This window comes from Gracilinanus agilis, chromosome 1, assembly GCF_016433145.1.
Source record: "Gracilinanus agilis isolate LMUSP501 chromosome 1, AgileGrace, whole genome shotgun sequence".
Taxonomy (NCBI): domain Eukaryota; kingdom Metazoa; phylum Chordata; class Mammalia; order Didelphimorphia; family Didelphidae; genus Gracilinanus; species Gracilinanus agilis.
Window position 1 is genome coordinate 194,690,048 of NC_058130.1, and position 12,931 is coordinate 194,702,978.

At 36.9% G+C, this 12,931-nt stretch overlaps 1 protein-coding gene across 1 annotated transcript in view; it reads left to right on the forward strand.

Moving 5' to 3' along the window:
- GDA (guanine deaminase) overlaps positions 1 to 9,365 on the forward strand; it is an 88,466-nt gene extending 79,101 nt beyond the window's left edge. The window contains exons 11-14 of the mRNA XM_044659477.1: positions 1,012 to 1,158; positions 5,395 to 5,525; positions 7,946 to 7,973; positions 8,626 to 9,365. Of these exons, the coding sequence (XP_044515412.1) occupies positions 1,012 to 1,158; positions 5,395 to 5,525; positions 7,946 to 7,973; positions 8,626 to 8,696 (377 nt within the window). The 3' untranslated portion in view covers positions 8,697 to 9,365. The remainder of the gene's footprint in view (positions 1 to 1,011; positions 1,159 to 5,394; positions 5,526 to 7,945; positions 7,974 to 8,625) is intronic.
- Positions 9,366 to 12,931: the final 3,566 nt, after the last annotated feature.

A 12,931-nucleotide genomic window follows, 5' to 3' on the forward strand; every position in this document is an offset into this window, starting at 1 on the left:
GGAGAGAGGAGAGGAGAGGGAGAGAGAGAGAACAAGAGGGGGAAAAGAGAGGGAGGGAGGGAGAGAAAGAGAGGGAGGGAGAGAAGGGCAAAGGGAGAGAGAGGAAGGGATGGGGAGGGGGGGTGGACAGAGAGGGAGAGAGGACCCAAGATAGAGCCCTGGAGGTTACCCATATTTAATGAGCAGGACCTGAATGATTAATCAGCAAAGGAGACTGAGGAGGAATGGTCCTACAGGTAGGCAGAAAACCAAGAAAGAATAATGTCATAAAAACCTGGAGTTAAGTTATCAGGGGGAAGAGTGTTATCAACAGTGTCAAAGGCTTCAGAGAGGTTAAGAAGGATGAAGACTGAGCAAAGGCTATTCAATTTGGCAATTAAGAGATCATTCATAACTTTGGATAGAGGAGTTTCAGTTAAGTAATATCAGGCTGCAGAGAGTTAGGAAGAAGGTGAAAAGAAAGGAAGGAACCAATATAGATAACCTTCTCAAGGACTTAAGCCACAAAAGGCAAAGGAGAGGTATCAGTGAGGGATTAAAAACACAGTTTGAAAAATGTCATCCAGAGGTTCAAAATCACTGGGCTGGGGATAGAGCGATGTGGTGGGAGTGTGTTAATCATTAAGGAATGAGTGCAGATAGATGTTCAGCCTGGGATGGAGTTGGTCCAGGGCATCGGGAAAAAGTTTGTATCAAGAAGGGGGAGGGTGATGCTCAGGCAGGGCAACTGCTTTGGCGTTTAAATGGCCAGAAGGAGGGTCTGGAATTTAGTCCATTTGCTGCCTTGGGAGGCTAGGAAGCCAACTGGCTGAACAGGTGCAGACAAGCCAACTATTGTCAGGAGCTAGACCTAGTAACTAGCAATCTACGTTTCAGAGCCAGGATACAAAACCAGACCTGCAGATTCTGAGTCCAAAGCACTTGTCATTACATGACACTCCTTTGTTTATGTACTTGATCACCTGTTTGTCTTCGCAAATTTGCTATTACTACTTTTTTAATCCATTATAGATGTTGCTGGTGGTTATTCATCCTCCATGCTTGACGCTATCAGGAAAACAATGGTGGTGGCCAACGTCCTTTACATGAAAAAATTGAATGAGAAAAGCCTCACTCTTAAAGAAGTATTCAGACTAGCAACTCTTGGAGGAAGCCAAGGTAATGGGCATTTCATATCTATCTCATTTTATATCTCTTTATATGCCTTTGTGGACCATAAGCTCCATGAGGACAGGCATAAAATTTCTTGTCCAAACTTTATATTTCCCCTAACAATTAGTACAGTTTTCTGGATACAGTAGTTGATTAACAAACATTTGTTCACTTGAAAGCCTTTTATAAAGTATGGCAAAGCTTGCCTTATTTTTAAAAATCCCTTTGATCTGAGAAGAAGAAATTGATATGGAGAAGGTCTTTTTATTCTATCAAGCCTTATGTGGCACATCCTAAAGTAATAAGCAATCATTTTTGGCATATTATTATTCAAATTCAAATAATATTATTATTCAGATTATTATTCTTCAAATAAACTGGTACAGATGATGATAAACAAGCATAAATATAATGTAACAGCTTTGCTGCATTGAGTCCCAAGGGTGGATGGTGGTAGAGGGCCAGTGAGTGCCTTGGATGCCATAGATTGCTACCTTCTGCTCCAAAAATATTTTGGAATGCAGAAAAGAATATTTGAAGAAGGAAAGAACTTTCTTTTCTAGTTTCCCTTCCAATCAGTTGTGAATGAAATCATTGATTTATTACCTAAAATTTCCACAAACCCAATATCTTAATTATTTGATATCATATATCAAATATCTTATTTGAAAAAAATCTCAGCTTGGGAGTAGTTGGCTAGTTTTTCAGAGATCACTTTTACTGTCTGATTGAATTTGCTTTAAATGATGCTTCTTTCACTCCAGGCTCCTTGTGATGCTACTTCATCAGCGACTCGCCCACTTTCTGAGCTGGCCAGCATGGGGTGTATATCAGATCATTTCTCTTGAACTTTTTATGTAGTTCTCACTTCTATCTCTTGGGGCAGTATGGCCATCGCTGCATGATGTCTTCTTCTTAGGTTGTTTCTATATGCATTTGAATTGAAGTAAGGGGAAATGGAAGCAATTGTAATCCTTAAGGGTGGACTCTTCTCACCACAGTTCCAAGTGCTTAAATTCCCTAAAAGATAGAGATATCGTTACACCATCTATATAGCCCAGAAAACCCAAGTTTTCTTGTAGAGGACAAGAGTTTTCAGTAAAACCAAGACTTCAGTAAAGGGATTTGAATTATTTACTGGCTTTTATATACCTCTGCAGACCTAATAGTGCCTAGCCTCTAATAGGCACTTTAAAAATGCTTTTTGATTTACTTTCATCCCAGTGCTTAAATTCCCTATAGATTTATATGGCGTTAAACCATATATGTCAGTGGTTCCCAATCTTTTTTGGCCTATCACCCCCTTTCCAGAAAAAATATTACTTAGCCCCCTGAAAATTAATTTTTAAAAAATTTTAATAGCAATTAATAGGAAAGATAAATGCACCTGTGGCCATCACCACCCTCCTGGATTGCTGCAGCACCCACCAGGGGGCAGTGGCACCCACTTTGGGAATCACTGATCTATGTAGACAGCCAAAAAATCCAGATGTTCCTCCCAGGGAATATTCCTATTTTGCAGTGTTCAGCAAAGTAGACTTTCTAAAAATGGATTGGAATCACTTACCGGACTTTATATACCTCTTCAGATTTCATAGATTTCTAATAGATACTTTAATAAACACTCTGATTCATCTGGATTTTGGTGAATTTGCAAATCCAGCAAAACCATTCAGATTCTTTTTGTTAAAAGAAAGAATATCTGAATTCTTTGGCTGTATGTAGAGAAGGTTTTACTACATCCAAATCTATTTGGGATAGACACGTTTTGCAAGTATTAATGAAATATCCAGATCAGCATAAGTAGAAACATCCTTATCCTTGCTTTTTGGCTTATTGAGTCCACAGTCTTTATATGTTGACTTGACTTGCCAGTGTTATTCTTTTGTATATTAGACAGATAATTCTAGAACCCAAGATGCAGATGTCACATAAATCAGTCAGAAAAGAATTTCCAGTTATAAATATTATATACTTATACATACACAGCCTAATTTGAAGTCATCTAGCTATGGCCATTTCTAAGCATTTACCCCTTTTCTTGCTATGATATTCCTTTAGCTTGCAGGCTTTTTTTTTTCTAAGAATGGAAGAGTTGCCCTTCAATAACTCATTAAAAAAAGGAAAATCTAAATCATTGCCCAGCAATTTTGCCAAAATTCTTCTCAGACATAGTGGGCGTTTGGAGATCAAAAGTCACCTATCATGTCCTTTTACACAATGCTGTGATGGTGTAGGTTTCCTGAAATTACCTTTACAAATTAAATAAACAAGCTATCCTCTATTCCAGACTTCTCTGGTTGTCTTCAGGGTGTACATCTCCAAGACGGGTGCTATCAAGTGGCTCTCAGCAGCATGGCACTAGGGAACAAAAACCAGAGTTTGGAGTAGAAGGACCTGGGTTCAAATCCTGCCTTTTCCAGGCTGCCCCTTAGTTTTCTAGAAGTGAAACAAGGGGTTGGACTAGATGGCATCTCTCAAGCCCTATTTAGTTCCAAATAGGATCTGTTATCTCACTGGGCAGGAAAAAACAGATAGTAGTAGATTGAGATAAACTCATGGAGTAAGGAATGTTTGGTCAGCCAGAGTGGAATTCAGGGAGATGACACTTCCTGACTCTGTCCATGGTGCCACATAGGGAGGACCCCAATGTCTGGACTTGTGCATGAACTGGATTTAAGTGAGACAGAGTTGCACAAAGTCATCAGCCTCATTATTGTAAATGGGCAGAAAGGATCCCTCAGATGGCTCCTTAATGATGCTGATAAAGCTTATTCCTGGAGAAAGGACGAAAATGCAGCTTGTTCCCTTCTTTGCAAAGGTGGGGGACTGTGAATGAGAAATGCTGCATATGTTATTAGATTCAATTGATGTGCCTCCAGTCAACAGCATCCCCAGGAGTCTTTGTTCTCAGCAGTCTCTTTGGCTCTCTCACTATGAGGTAGTGTCTGTCTCAAACTCCCCAGCCAGTGAATCAGCTTCTTCATGTTTACAGGGAGCAAAGAAACTTTTTCTGTAGAAAATGAATCTTTATCACCTTGTCATTTTTTGCTTTCTGCAAATAAAATTCTTCCTCCTTAAAAAAAAGGGGGGGAGTGACATTGCAGGCCAATTCCTTCAATCTTAGGTCTGCTCTAGTGATCAGAACAAATTTGTGAGTTATGATAGTAAGTATCCCAAGTCATGAGATAACTCACTTTATTTCCTTTGACAAACCTCATTTCTTTTCCGAGGATTTACACCAGTGGCATCATAGATTAGCAATGGTGTACTTGATTTTTTTAGAGATAATAGTAATAGATGACATTTATATAATGCCTTAAATTTTGCAAAGGACTTTATATATTTAGTTTGATTTTAACAACCATCCTATGAGGTAGGTACTACAGGCATTTTCTTAATTTGATAGATAGATGAGGAAACTGAAGCTTAGAGACAGTGATAAAAAATGGCCTAGCCAAGGTAGGAGGTAGAGATTTGAACACAAGTCTTCTGATTCCAGATTTAGCTTTCTTTTTACTATGCCTCACAGCATCTAGAGGTAATGTCACTTCTATGAAAATGGACTGTGGGATCAAAATGTAAAGTATGTGACCGAGAAGTAAAAGTTGGGAGCAGAAGGGAAAATTCAATAGTGTGTGTGTGTGTGTGTGTGTGTGTGTGTGTGTGTGTGTGTGTGTGTGAGAGAGAGAGAGAGAGAGAGAGAGAGAGAGAGAGAGAGAGAGAGAGATAGTGTAATGAAACAAAAAGTTTCTGTTAGCCATCTTGCATTATAATAGAGTGTGTGTGTCTGTGACACAAACTAGTGTGCAGAATACACTGGCACAGCTCAAAGGGGAAATTTTTTTAATGCAGAATCATAGATTTAAAATGAAAAAAGGAACATTAGAGTCCATCAAGTCCAACTCCCTTATTTTACAGTGGGGAAACCAAGGTTGAGGGAGATTATATGATTTCCCCAGAATCCCAGCTAGTTAATGCATTTTTGAATGAAAAAGGGCAGACATTTCATTCTTAGACTTCACTTTCAGCATATTTAACCTACCTACTGCTCCTGTAACCAACTAAAATGAGTGCACAAAAGTTAACTTCTTTTCATCTTGATTATTAAAACACGTGGCATTTTTTTCTCTGTTGACAAAAATTTTAGCATATTTCTTCACAAATTTAACATGTTTTAGGACACAGACATTCAGAGGGGCCAAAAGTGCCATAAACTCACTGCTTTGCTCCCCATGACAGCTTTGGGACTAGATGATGTGATTGGGAACTTTGAAGTCGGCAAGGAATTTGATGCCCTCCTGATCAACCCAAAGGCTTCAGACTCTCCCATTGATCTCTTCTCTGGTGATTTGGCTGGTGAGCTTTCAGAGGTAAGCCTGGAGAAAGTTTTTGGAGACTTTATGTGTAGGACCCAGGACTTAATTTAAGCATTTGCTATTTGAACCTTCCAATCATGCTTTGAAAAAATAAAAACATTCAAAGCATAAGTTGTATGATAGAATCTTTGCACTAGGATCTTGAGGGATTTACATTGAGTTACTGTACATTAATCATAATAATAGCAAAACGACTGGATTATAAACTCGTTGAAGACAGGACCAAGAATGAGGAAGAATTTATCCTTATTTCTTCCCTGGGACCAACCGCCATGCATTCTTTAAATGAATATAAATAGATGCTCAGTAAAAAAATTTTTTAAACCCTTGACTTCTGTATATTGGCTCCTTGGTGGAAGAGTAGTAAGGGTGGGCAATGGGGGTCAAGTGACTTGCCCAGGGTCACACAGCTGGGAAGTGTCTGAGGCCGGACTTGAACCTAGGACCTCCCGCTAGGCCTGACTCTCAATCCACTGAGCTACCCAGCTGCCCCCCTCAGTAAATTTTTGAATGAATAAACAACCTTCATAAGGCAGAAATAAGATATAGAAACCAATGTGCCCATCGTGACAGCTAAGTAAGGAAAGTAAGCCACAAGAAAGGCAGTCTCATTTCTTTGCAGCCACATTCTTCATTTAATATTATGTTCTCTCAGTATAGAAAAATTTCTTGGGAGTGAGAGGGTAATAGAGTGTTAATTTAATTGGAGTCAGTAACTCTCAGTGTGGAAACTTCCTCCACCAATGCTGATTTTTTAACTTATTTGTGACTTTAGGGTATTATAAAAATTCTGTGACACAGGGATGTGAGTGACTTGCCTGGGATCATACAGCTAGTATGTGTCAGAGGCAAGATTTGAATCCAGATCTGACTGGCTCCAAAGTCGATCCTATATCCTCTAGGGTATGTTGCCTCACATGAATAAGAATACACTTATATTTAAATACACATGCATACGTATTTATTTATATATGTCAGTGCATCTTATTTGATAGCATTTCTACAATTTTGGAGCTCTGTTTTATTAATTATTTGAAAAGAGACCTGATAACTTTTACATTTCTTAGGAATGTTAAGTTGAGTCAATTGGAATAAGTATAACATACTTTGAATTTCTCAAAGAATAGCTATTGGAGTTGACATTGGTGTAATTCATTATTTTTTTTTGCCTGTTTCTAATACCAGCTCTGTTCTTCTGACTCATGGCCTTATATTACACATATTTATTATGTGTATTACATAGATTACATATTACATATATATTATAAATTTGTAATGGTCCAGAAATAATTTTTAAACTTTCAGAGTATCTTTTCTCTGAAGAGTTCAAAGAACCGTCAAAACACTCTAAAAATAAATACTCTTCTAGAAGGAAATCTCTTATTTTTTTTTTTAATTGAAAATAAAATTCACTACCAAAAAGCAACTTTATAGGTTTCAGCCTTGCTAATTGCTTATGGTCTATGTATTGGTGTAGTAGGAAGCTTTGGATTCAAAATCAAGATCTGAGTTCAAATTCAAGTTTAAAGGAAGGAAATAAGCATTTATTAAGTACTTACTATATACCAAGCACTTTATAAATATCATCTCAGTTAATATTCCCAACAGTCCTGGGAGGTAGGTGCTATTATGATTCCTATTTTGTAGTTGGGGACACTAGGCAGGCAGGCAGGCAGGCAGGCAGCAGTTTAAGTGGTTTGCTCAGGGTCACACAGCTAGTGTCTGAGACTGGATTTGAATTCTGGTCTTCCTGACTTCAGGCACAGAGTTTTATCTACTGTGTCATTATATATATAATGTAGTATATAAAATATATATATTATATAAATATTATATAAAAGTATACAATATATAATTACATAAAATTATATAATCATATATAATTATATTAGGAATATAATTATATGAAAATCATATAATTATGTGAAAATAATATAATCATACAAAATTATATAAAATAAAATGTTATATAAATATTATATAAAAATAAATAGATAATATAATGTATATTATATGTGATATATCATATATGTAATATAGTACATAAAAACTAACAGTGTGATATTGGACAAATCTTTAAAATCTCAGTGTATCACTTTTTATAACTATAAAGTACAGAGGTTGAATGAACTAGATGCCTTCTAAGATCCTAGATCCAGTGCTAACTCCTCTGATTCTTTATACATGTCCTTTTTTCAAATTGTATTTTATTCATTTATTTTTAAAATATTGTTTCTATGGTTACGGGATTCAAGTTCTCTCCCTCTCCTCTTATCACCCCCCTCCCAGAGCTGACAAGCATTTCCACTGGGCTTTATACATGTATTATCACTCACAATCTATTTCCATTAAATGCCCTTTTCTACAGAAATGACCAAGCTCTGCTTTCTAATGATTGTCTTTCTTCGTTTTAGGCTGTCATCCAGAAGTTCTTCTATCTAGGTAGGTCCTTGGCTTTCTCCCATCCTTGTTCCATTACCTCAGCCCTGTTCGTCTCATCTCTTCCCTTCCTCTTCTCTGAACTCTTACTACCCTGAGGAGCCCGTTTCTTTCCCTGATGGTTAGGATGGCTTAGTCTTGTCTCCCCAGCCAGATTATAAGCAGGGACAGGAATCTGGGATGCTGCTGGGGGGTCCAGGACCAGAAGAGGACACGATTGGTATTCTGTGTAGCTAATTGGAAATCTCTCTGGGATTCTCTGTGGAGTTCCAGAGCTACTGGGAACAGCTGAAGAGAATATCAATCAGGCTATTTGCATTTCCTCAAGGGAGCCAGACAGTGGGACAGTCACTGGTGTGCCTTGGACCCAACTGGCTCCCAAGTAAAACAGCTGAAATGAGTGCTGTGGCTGTTGTTCGTGGACCATTCTCCTCCTGTCCTTTTACAACTGAGAGAGAGTGCTGATCAGTGATCAGTGATGGCTTTTGCCAAGAGCTGGATGAATTGTTCCAGCTGAACTTAATTCTGGTTTCCATCTGGAGAGAACATTAGTGAAGAAGGAGACCGGGCTTGTCTATGTCTTTGCCTTTCCCTCAGCATCTCATTCAGCTACATACCAGGCATTCATTCATTCATTGATTCATTCTTGTTTCAGGAGATGATCGAAATATTGACGAGGTGTATGTGGGTGGCAAGCAAGTGGTTCCATTTTCAAGCTCTGTGTAAGTCCATGAGGCTTCTGAAGACATTTTCCTGGGATAACGGATGATTCTACATCTCCCTGTTCAGCCCAGGTGGAGTTGGAAAGTGTTGGCTAAAATATAGTACCTTGTCATTGGGAATGACTACTAAGTTTCGGTGTCTTATTAAAGCATCCATTTCAGAAATTACTAGAAGGAAGTCAGGGATCATTTTAGGTTCCTTGCTTGGGTGGCTTTCATATATATAGGAAAACTTTCCCTTTGAGCTATTCAGATTTTTTTGGGGGGGAGCCATGTTCAAAGGTAAACTTTACTTTATTAATTTGAAATGTTAAATCAATTCCAGTGTGGGAAATGGTAGGAAGGACAGGCAGAGGTGCTTTTTCTTTCTTAAAAATGAAACTTGAACCCACATGTGAAAATCTTCAACTGCAAAGTTGAAAGTTGCCTAGTGGGGAAATCTTAATGAAGAAAGAAGTCTTTTTTAGAGTGTGAAAAGAAATATTGAAGATCACTTTAGAAATGACATGTCGAGCATACAAATTTCAAGAGAGACCTTGCCAAACTTTAGAATGTGATTTCAGAGCAAGTCTGTATGCTGGAAATTTGCACTTACTGAAATTTGCACTTCATAGATATTTTGTTATTGTTCATTGGCTTTGTTTTGGATGAAACTTAGGAAATAAAATGCTAAATGCTACATTAAGATAGTTTTGTGCTGTAAATGTGTGTTGAAAGCTGGAAAATGGTTTTTTAAAGGTCTCTTAGGACTATTATTAATGCACTTACATGGCACAAGTAGGAGTATTTTTGAGTACCTTAAAAACACCTTAAATTATAACTGTGCAGTGTTGTTTTCTATTGAAATTATACCATTGGAAAGAAAATGGAAGCAGATTGCCTGAAATGGTATTATCTGTAGGACTACAGATTTGAAATTGCAAAGACTGAGAAGACCAGTGGGCATCACCAAATTCATCTCATCTCATCTCAATAATGGGAAAATTGTTATTGATCAAAGCTTTACCTGGGAAAGGTTCTATTTATTAAAGACAAGCTCTACCCACACTATCAATCATAATTGATGATTTTCAAAGGCTGATACCAAACAATAAGTGGCATTTTGAAATACATCTTAAGTTTTCTTTTAATGAATATCACTAGAAAAGATCCTCTCTTTTCTATAAAAGCAGACAACCTTTTGTCTGCTGAAAATACTCTCTACTTCCATTTATTCAAATAAATTTTCAATCCAAAAGAATTTAAGTATAACCAATTAACTTGAATTTTTAAAAATATGTTATCATAAGATTTATTCTGTATTTAGGGCAACAACTGTTTTTTTTAAATTTGCTCATCTGCTTCTGCCTTTCTTTGTATTTCTAGTGTTTAACAGTGCCTGGCATATGAAAAATACTTAATAAATACTTATTGATTGACTAATTGATATTACATATTTAGAAAGATACAAAAGTTTTAAGAGCAACTTATACTTACTAATATATCAAATCTTTTCCATATCCTAGAAATGAAAACAATTTCTGCCCCTATTATTCATCTTTGAATATTATTGCTTATGGAATAAAGTTATGCACTTTTCCCATATCTGTACATTTTGGCTTTGGAAACTACAATTTCCAGAAAGCAACCAAAATCACCTCAGTATCCCAACAAATATAAGTACCCAGGTAGGATACACAAGCAAATTTTGTTGTTTCATAACCACTAACATTAGAGAAATTTATGTACATATTTGTAACTAAAGATATGATCCCATTGTAAAATGTCTCCTATTTTGAAAATTTTAATGAAATGTAGTCATCATATTCTACCCAGCCATCATATTTTGTCTGGTTTCAGACTCAGGATATCTCCTTAAATAGTTCATCTTTTCCCAAGTAGGGACCATCCTAGAATGAATCAATTCTTCATCCTCCCTTAAAAATAAAACTTTTTTTGGTCATCAAGGAAGCATTTAGAGGTATCGAGTAGCTCCAAAAGTCTTTGCCTTTCCAAAATTTCAAAGCAGCTGGATGGAATTTGCCCCAGCTTCTAAGAGGTGTTTTAACTCTCATTCACACCTCCTTGCTAAAGTTACTCAGTCAGGAAGATGAGTAGGCTAATGAGTTCTCGCAGGAGATGGACAATCTGTTGCCAAGCAGTAGTAGCATATTTCTAGCCGCTGCTGGTCTTGTTCACCTCACTTTCTTCTGTGTCTAAATTGTAAATGCAACTTAAATGTGTATTATTGACTTTCATTGATATTTAGAATTAGCATGCAGCCAAGATAACAGTGTAGGAAAGAAAAAAAAGAAAGAATGACAGTGAATGAATCTGCTAAGGGTTAAGCTTTGCCCGGATGGTATGTTAAAACCAGCAGAGTCTAGTGGGAAAAGCAATGAATTCGGAGTCAGGAGACCTGAATTTAAATCCCAACTTGGCCTTCTATGTTTGGCTCTGGGCAAGTCATACTCCTTCTCTGAGCTTCAGTTTTTTCATTTGTAACATGAGAGGATTGAGTGAGATTTTTTTCTGAGATTCCTTTCCAACACTATGATGCTATAGAGTAGTTGTTGTTTTTTTAAAGGAACCTGCTCGAAATGTTAGCGTCCTTTGATCTCCCTGCACTTCAGTATTTGTTTCTCTTTGTGTTCTATTTCTCCAAGAAAAGTGTTATTGTATATTGCATCTGGCTTGTGTGGCAAGTGAAGTTCTACACTTAGAAACATTCTTTTCCTAATGTTGATTAACTATATAATAATAATGAATCATGGAGCGGCAGCACATTGTCAATCCAAGGTGTCACTTTATGTTAAATGTTTTCCTCTCTGACAGAACCAAGAAAGCTTTATGATGATTTTAAGCAAGTCTTTGAAAAATGTATACGTGTTGTCACCTTCCACCCAAACTGCTTACCAGCACATTGCGGGAGAGTCCTTGGCCCTATTTTAAATAACTAATTATTTAATTGGCCCTAAAATAAATAATTAATTTTAAGATATGCTTTCTAAGAGGTAAAGCATTTTTCTGGAATACTATTGCTTTAGCCTGACAAAAATTCTATCCTAACCAGAATATGAAAACGGACTAAAAGACCAAGACTTTTAACATCCAGGGAAATAAAGGGAAGAAACAATATCCATAAGAAAGATTTGAGAGGCTATATGGGGCAGTGGAAAAAATGCTGGCCAGGAGGTCAAAGGAGCTTCCATCTAGAGCCTGAAGGGACCTGAGAGGTCATCTAGTTCAATCTCCTCATTTTTTAGGAAATAGTCCTACAGGAGTATAGAGGTTAAATGACTTGCCTAAGGTCACACAGATAATAAGTGTCCAAAGCAATATTTGAACCTCAGTCCTCTGACTTTAGAACCAGTACTTTTTCTCCCCACTATGTGTTCTATACAAAAATATCAAGTTTCTAGCACTAGTGAAGTAGTCTGGGGCAAGTCACACCCACCTTAAGGAGCCTCTGTTGCTCATTTATAAAATGAAGAGACTAGTGGTCATTAAGAACCCCTCCAGTTCTGTGATTCTAAATCTGATTGCCTTCACACATGCTTTTCTGCCTTATCCCTGCCTCCCAAACCTAAGATTAAATTCAGAAGGGCAGAAGATTCTTTTTTTTTTAAAGTAAAGCTAAGGACATTTATTTTTTAAATTGAGTTGAATGCAAATTACATGGCACATGAATGTGAGCTTGGTGTATGACTTTGAAAAACTATCAGTCTAGTTCATCTAAGAATTATTTGAGTTTTGCTTCTTACTGCTTTGGGAAAGGGAAAAAAGGTTAAAAGACATTTAAATGTAAAACAGAATGTTTCTGTGAAAAAAGCAGATTTTTAAAAAGCTTCTCAACTTAAGGAGAATATAATTTATAGCAGACAAATTGGAAAGAGTACAGATGTTGTTTTTTTTATAGCCCATATGTAGACTGAGCATAGCAACAGGTAGGCTGATGATAAAATGTTATATTATCAAATTATTTTTATGATATTCTTATATTTGGCTTTCAGCCCTTTTTCTAGGTTTAAATGCAGCAGATTTTGAAATAGAGAACACAGGAGCACACCAAAGAGTAGCTTCTCCTGATATCTCTCAGAAAAAGGAAGAATCCTAAGTCATTCTTTTGGATGCACAATCCAACAAGACTCTCACATAGAAATAGATTAGAATAAGTTGTGGTGGTAGAAAAATACTACCTCTGAATCCTTAGTGGTATTTTTTTTTAACCACCAGTTGGCCAATGGTCAGTAGTCAATA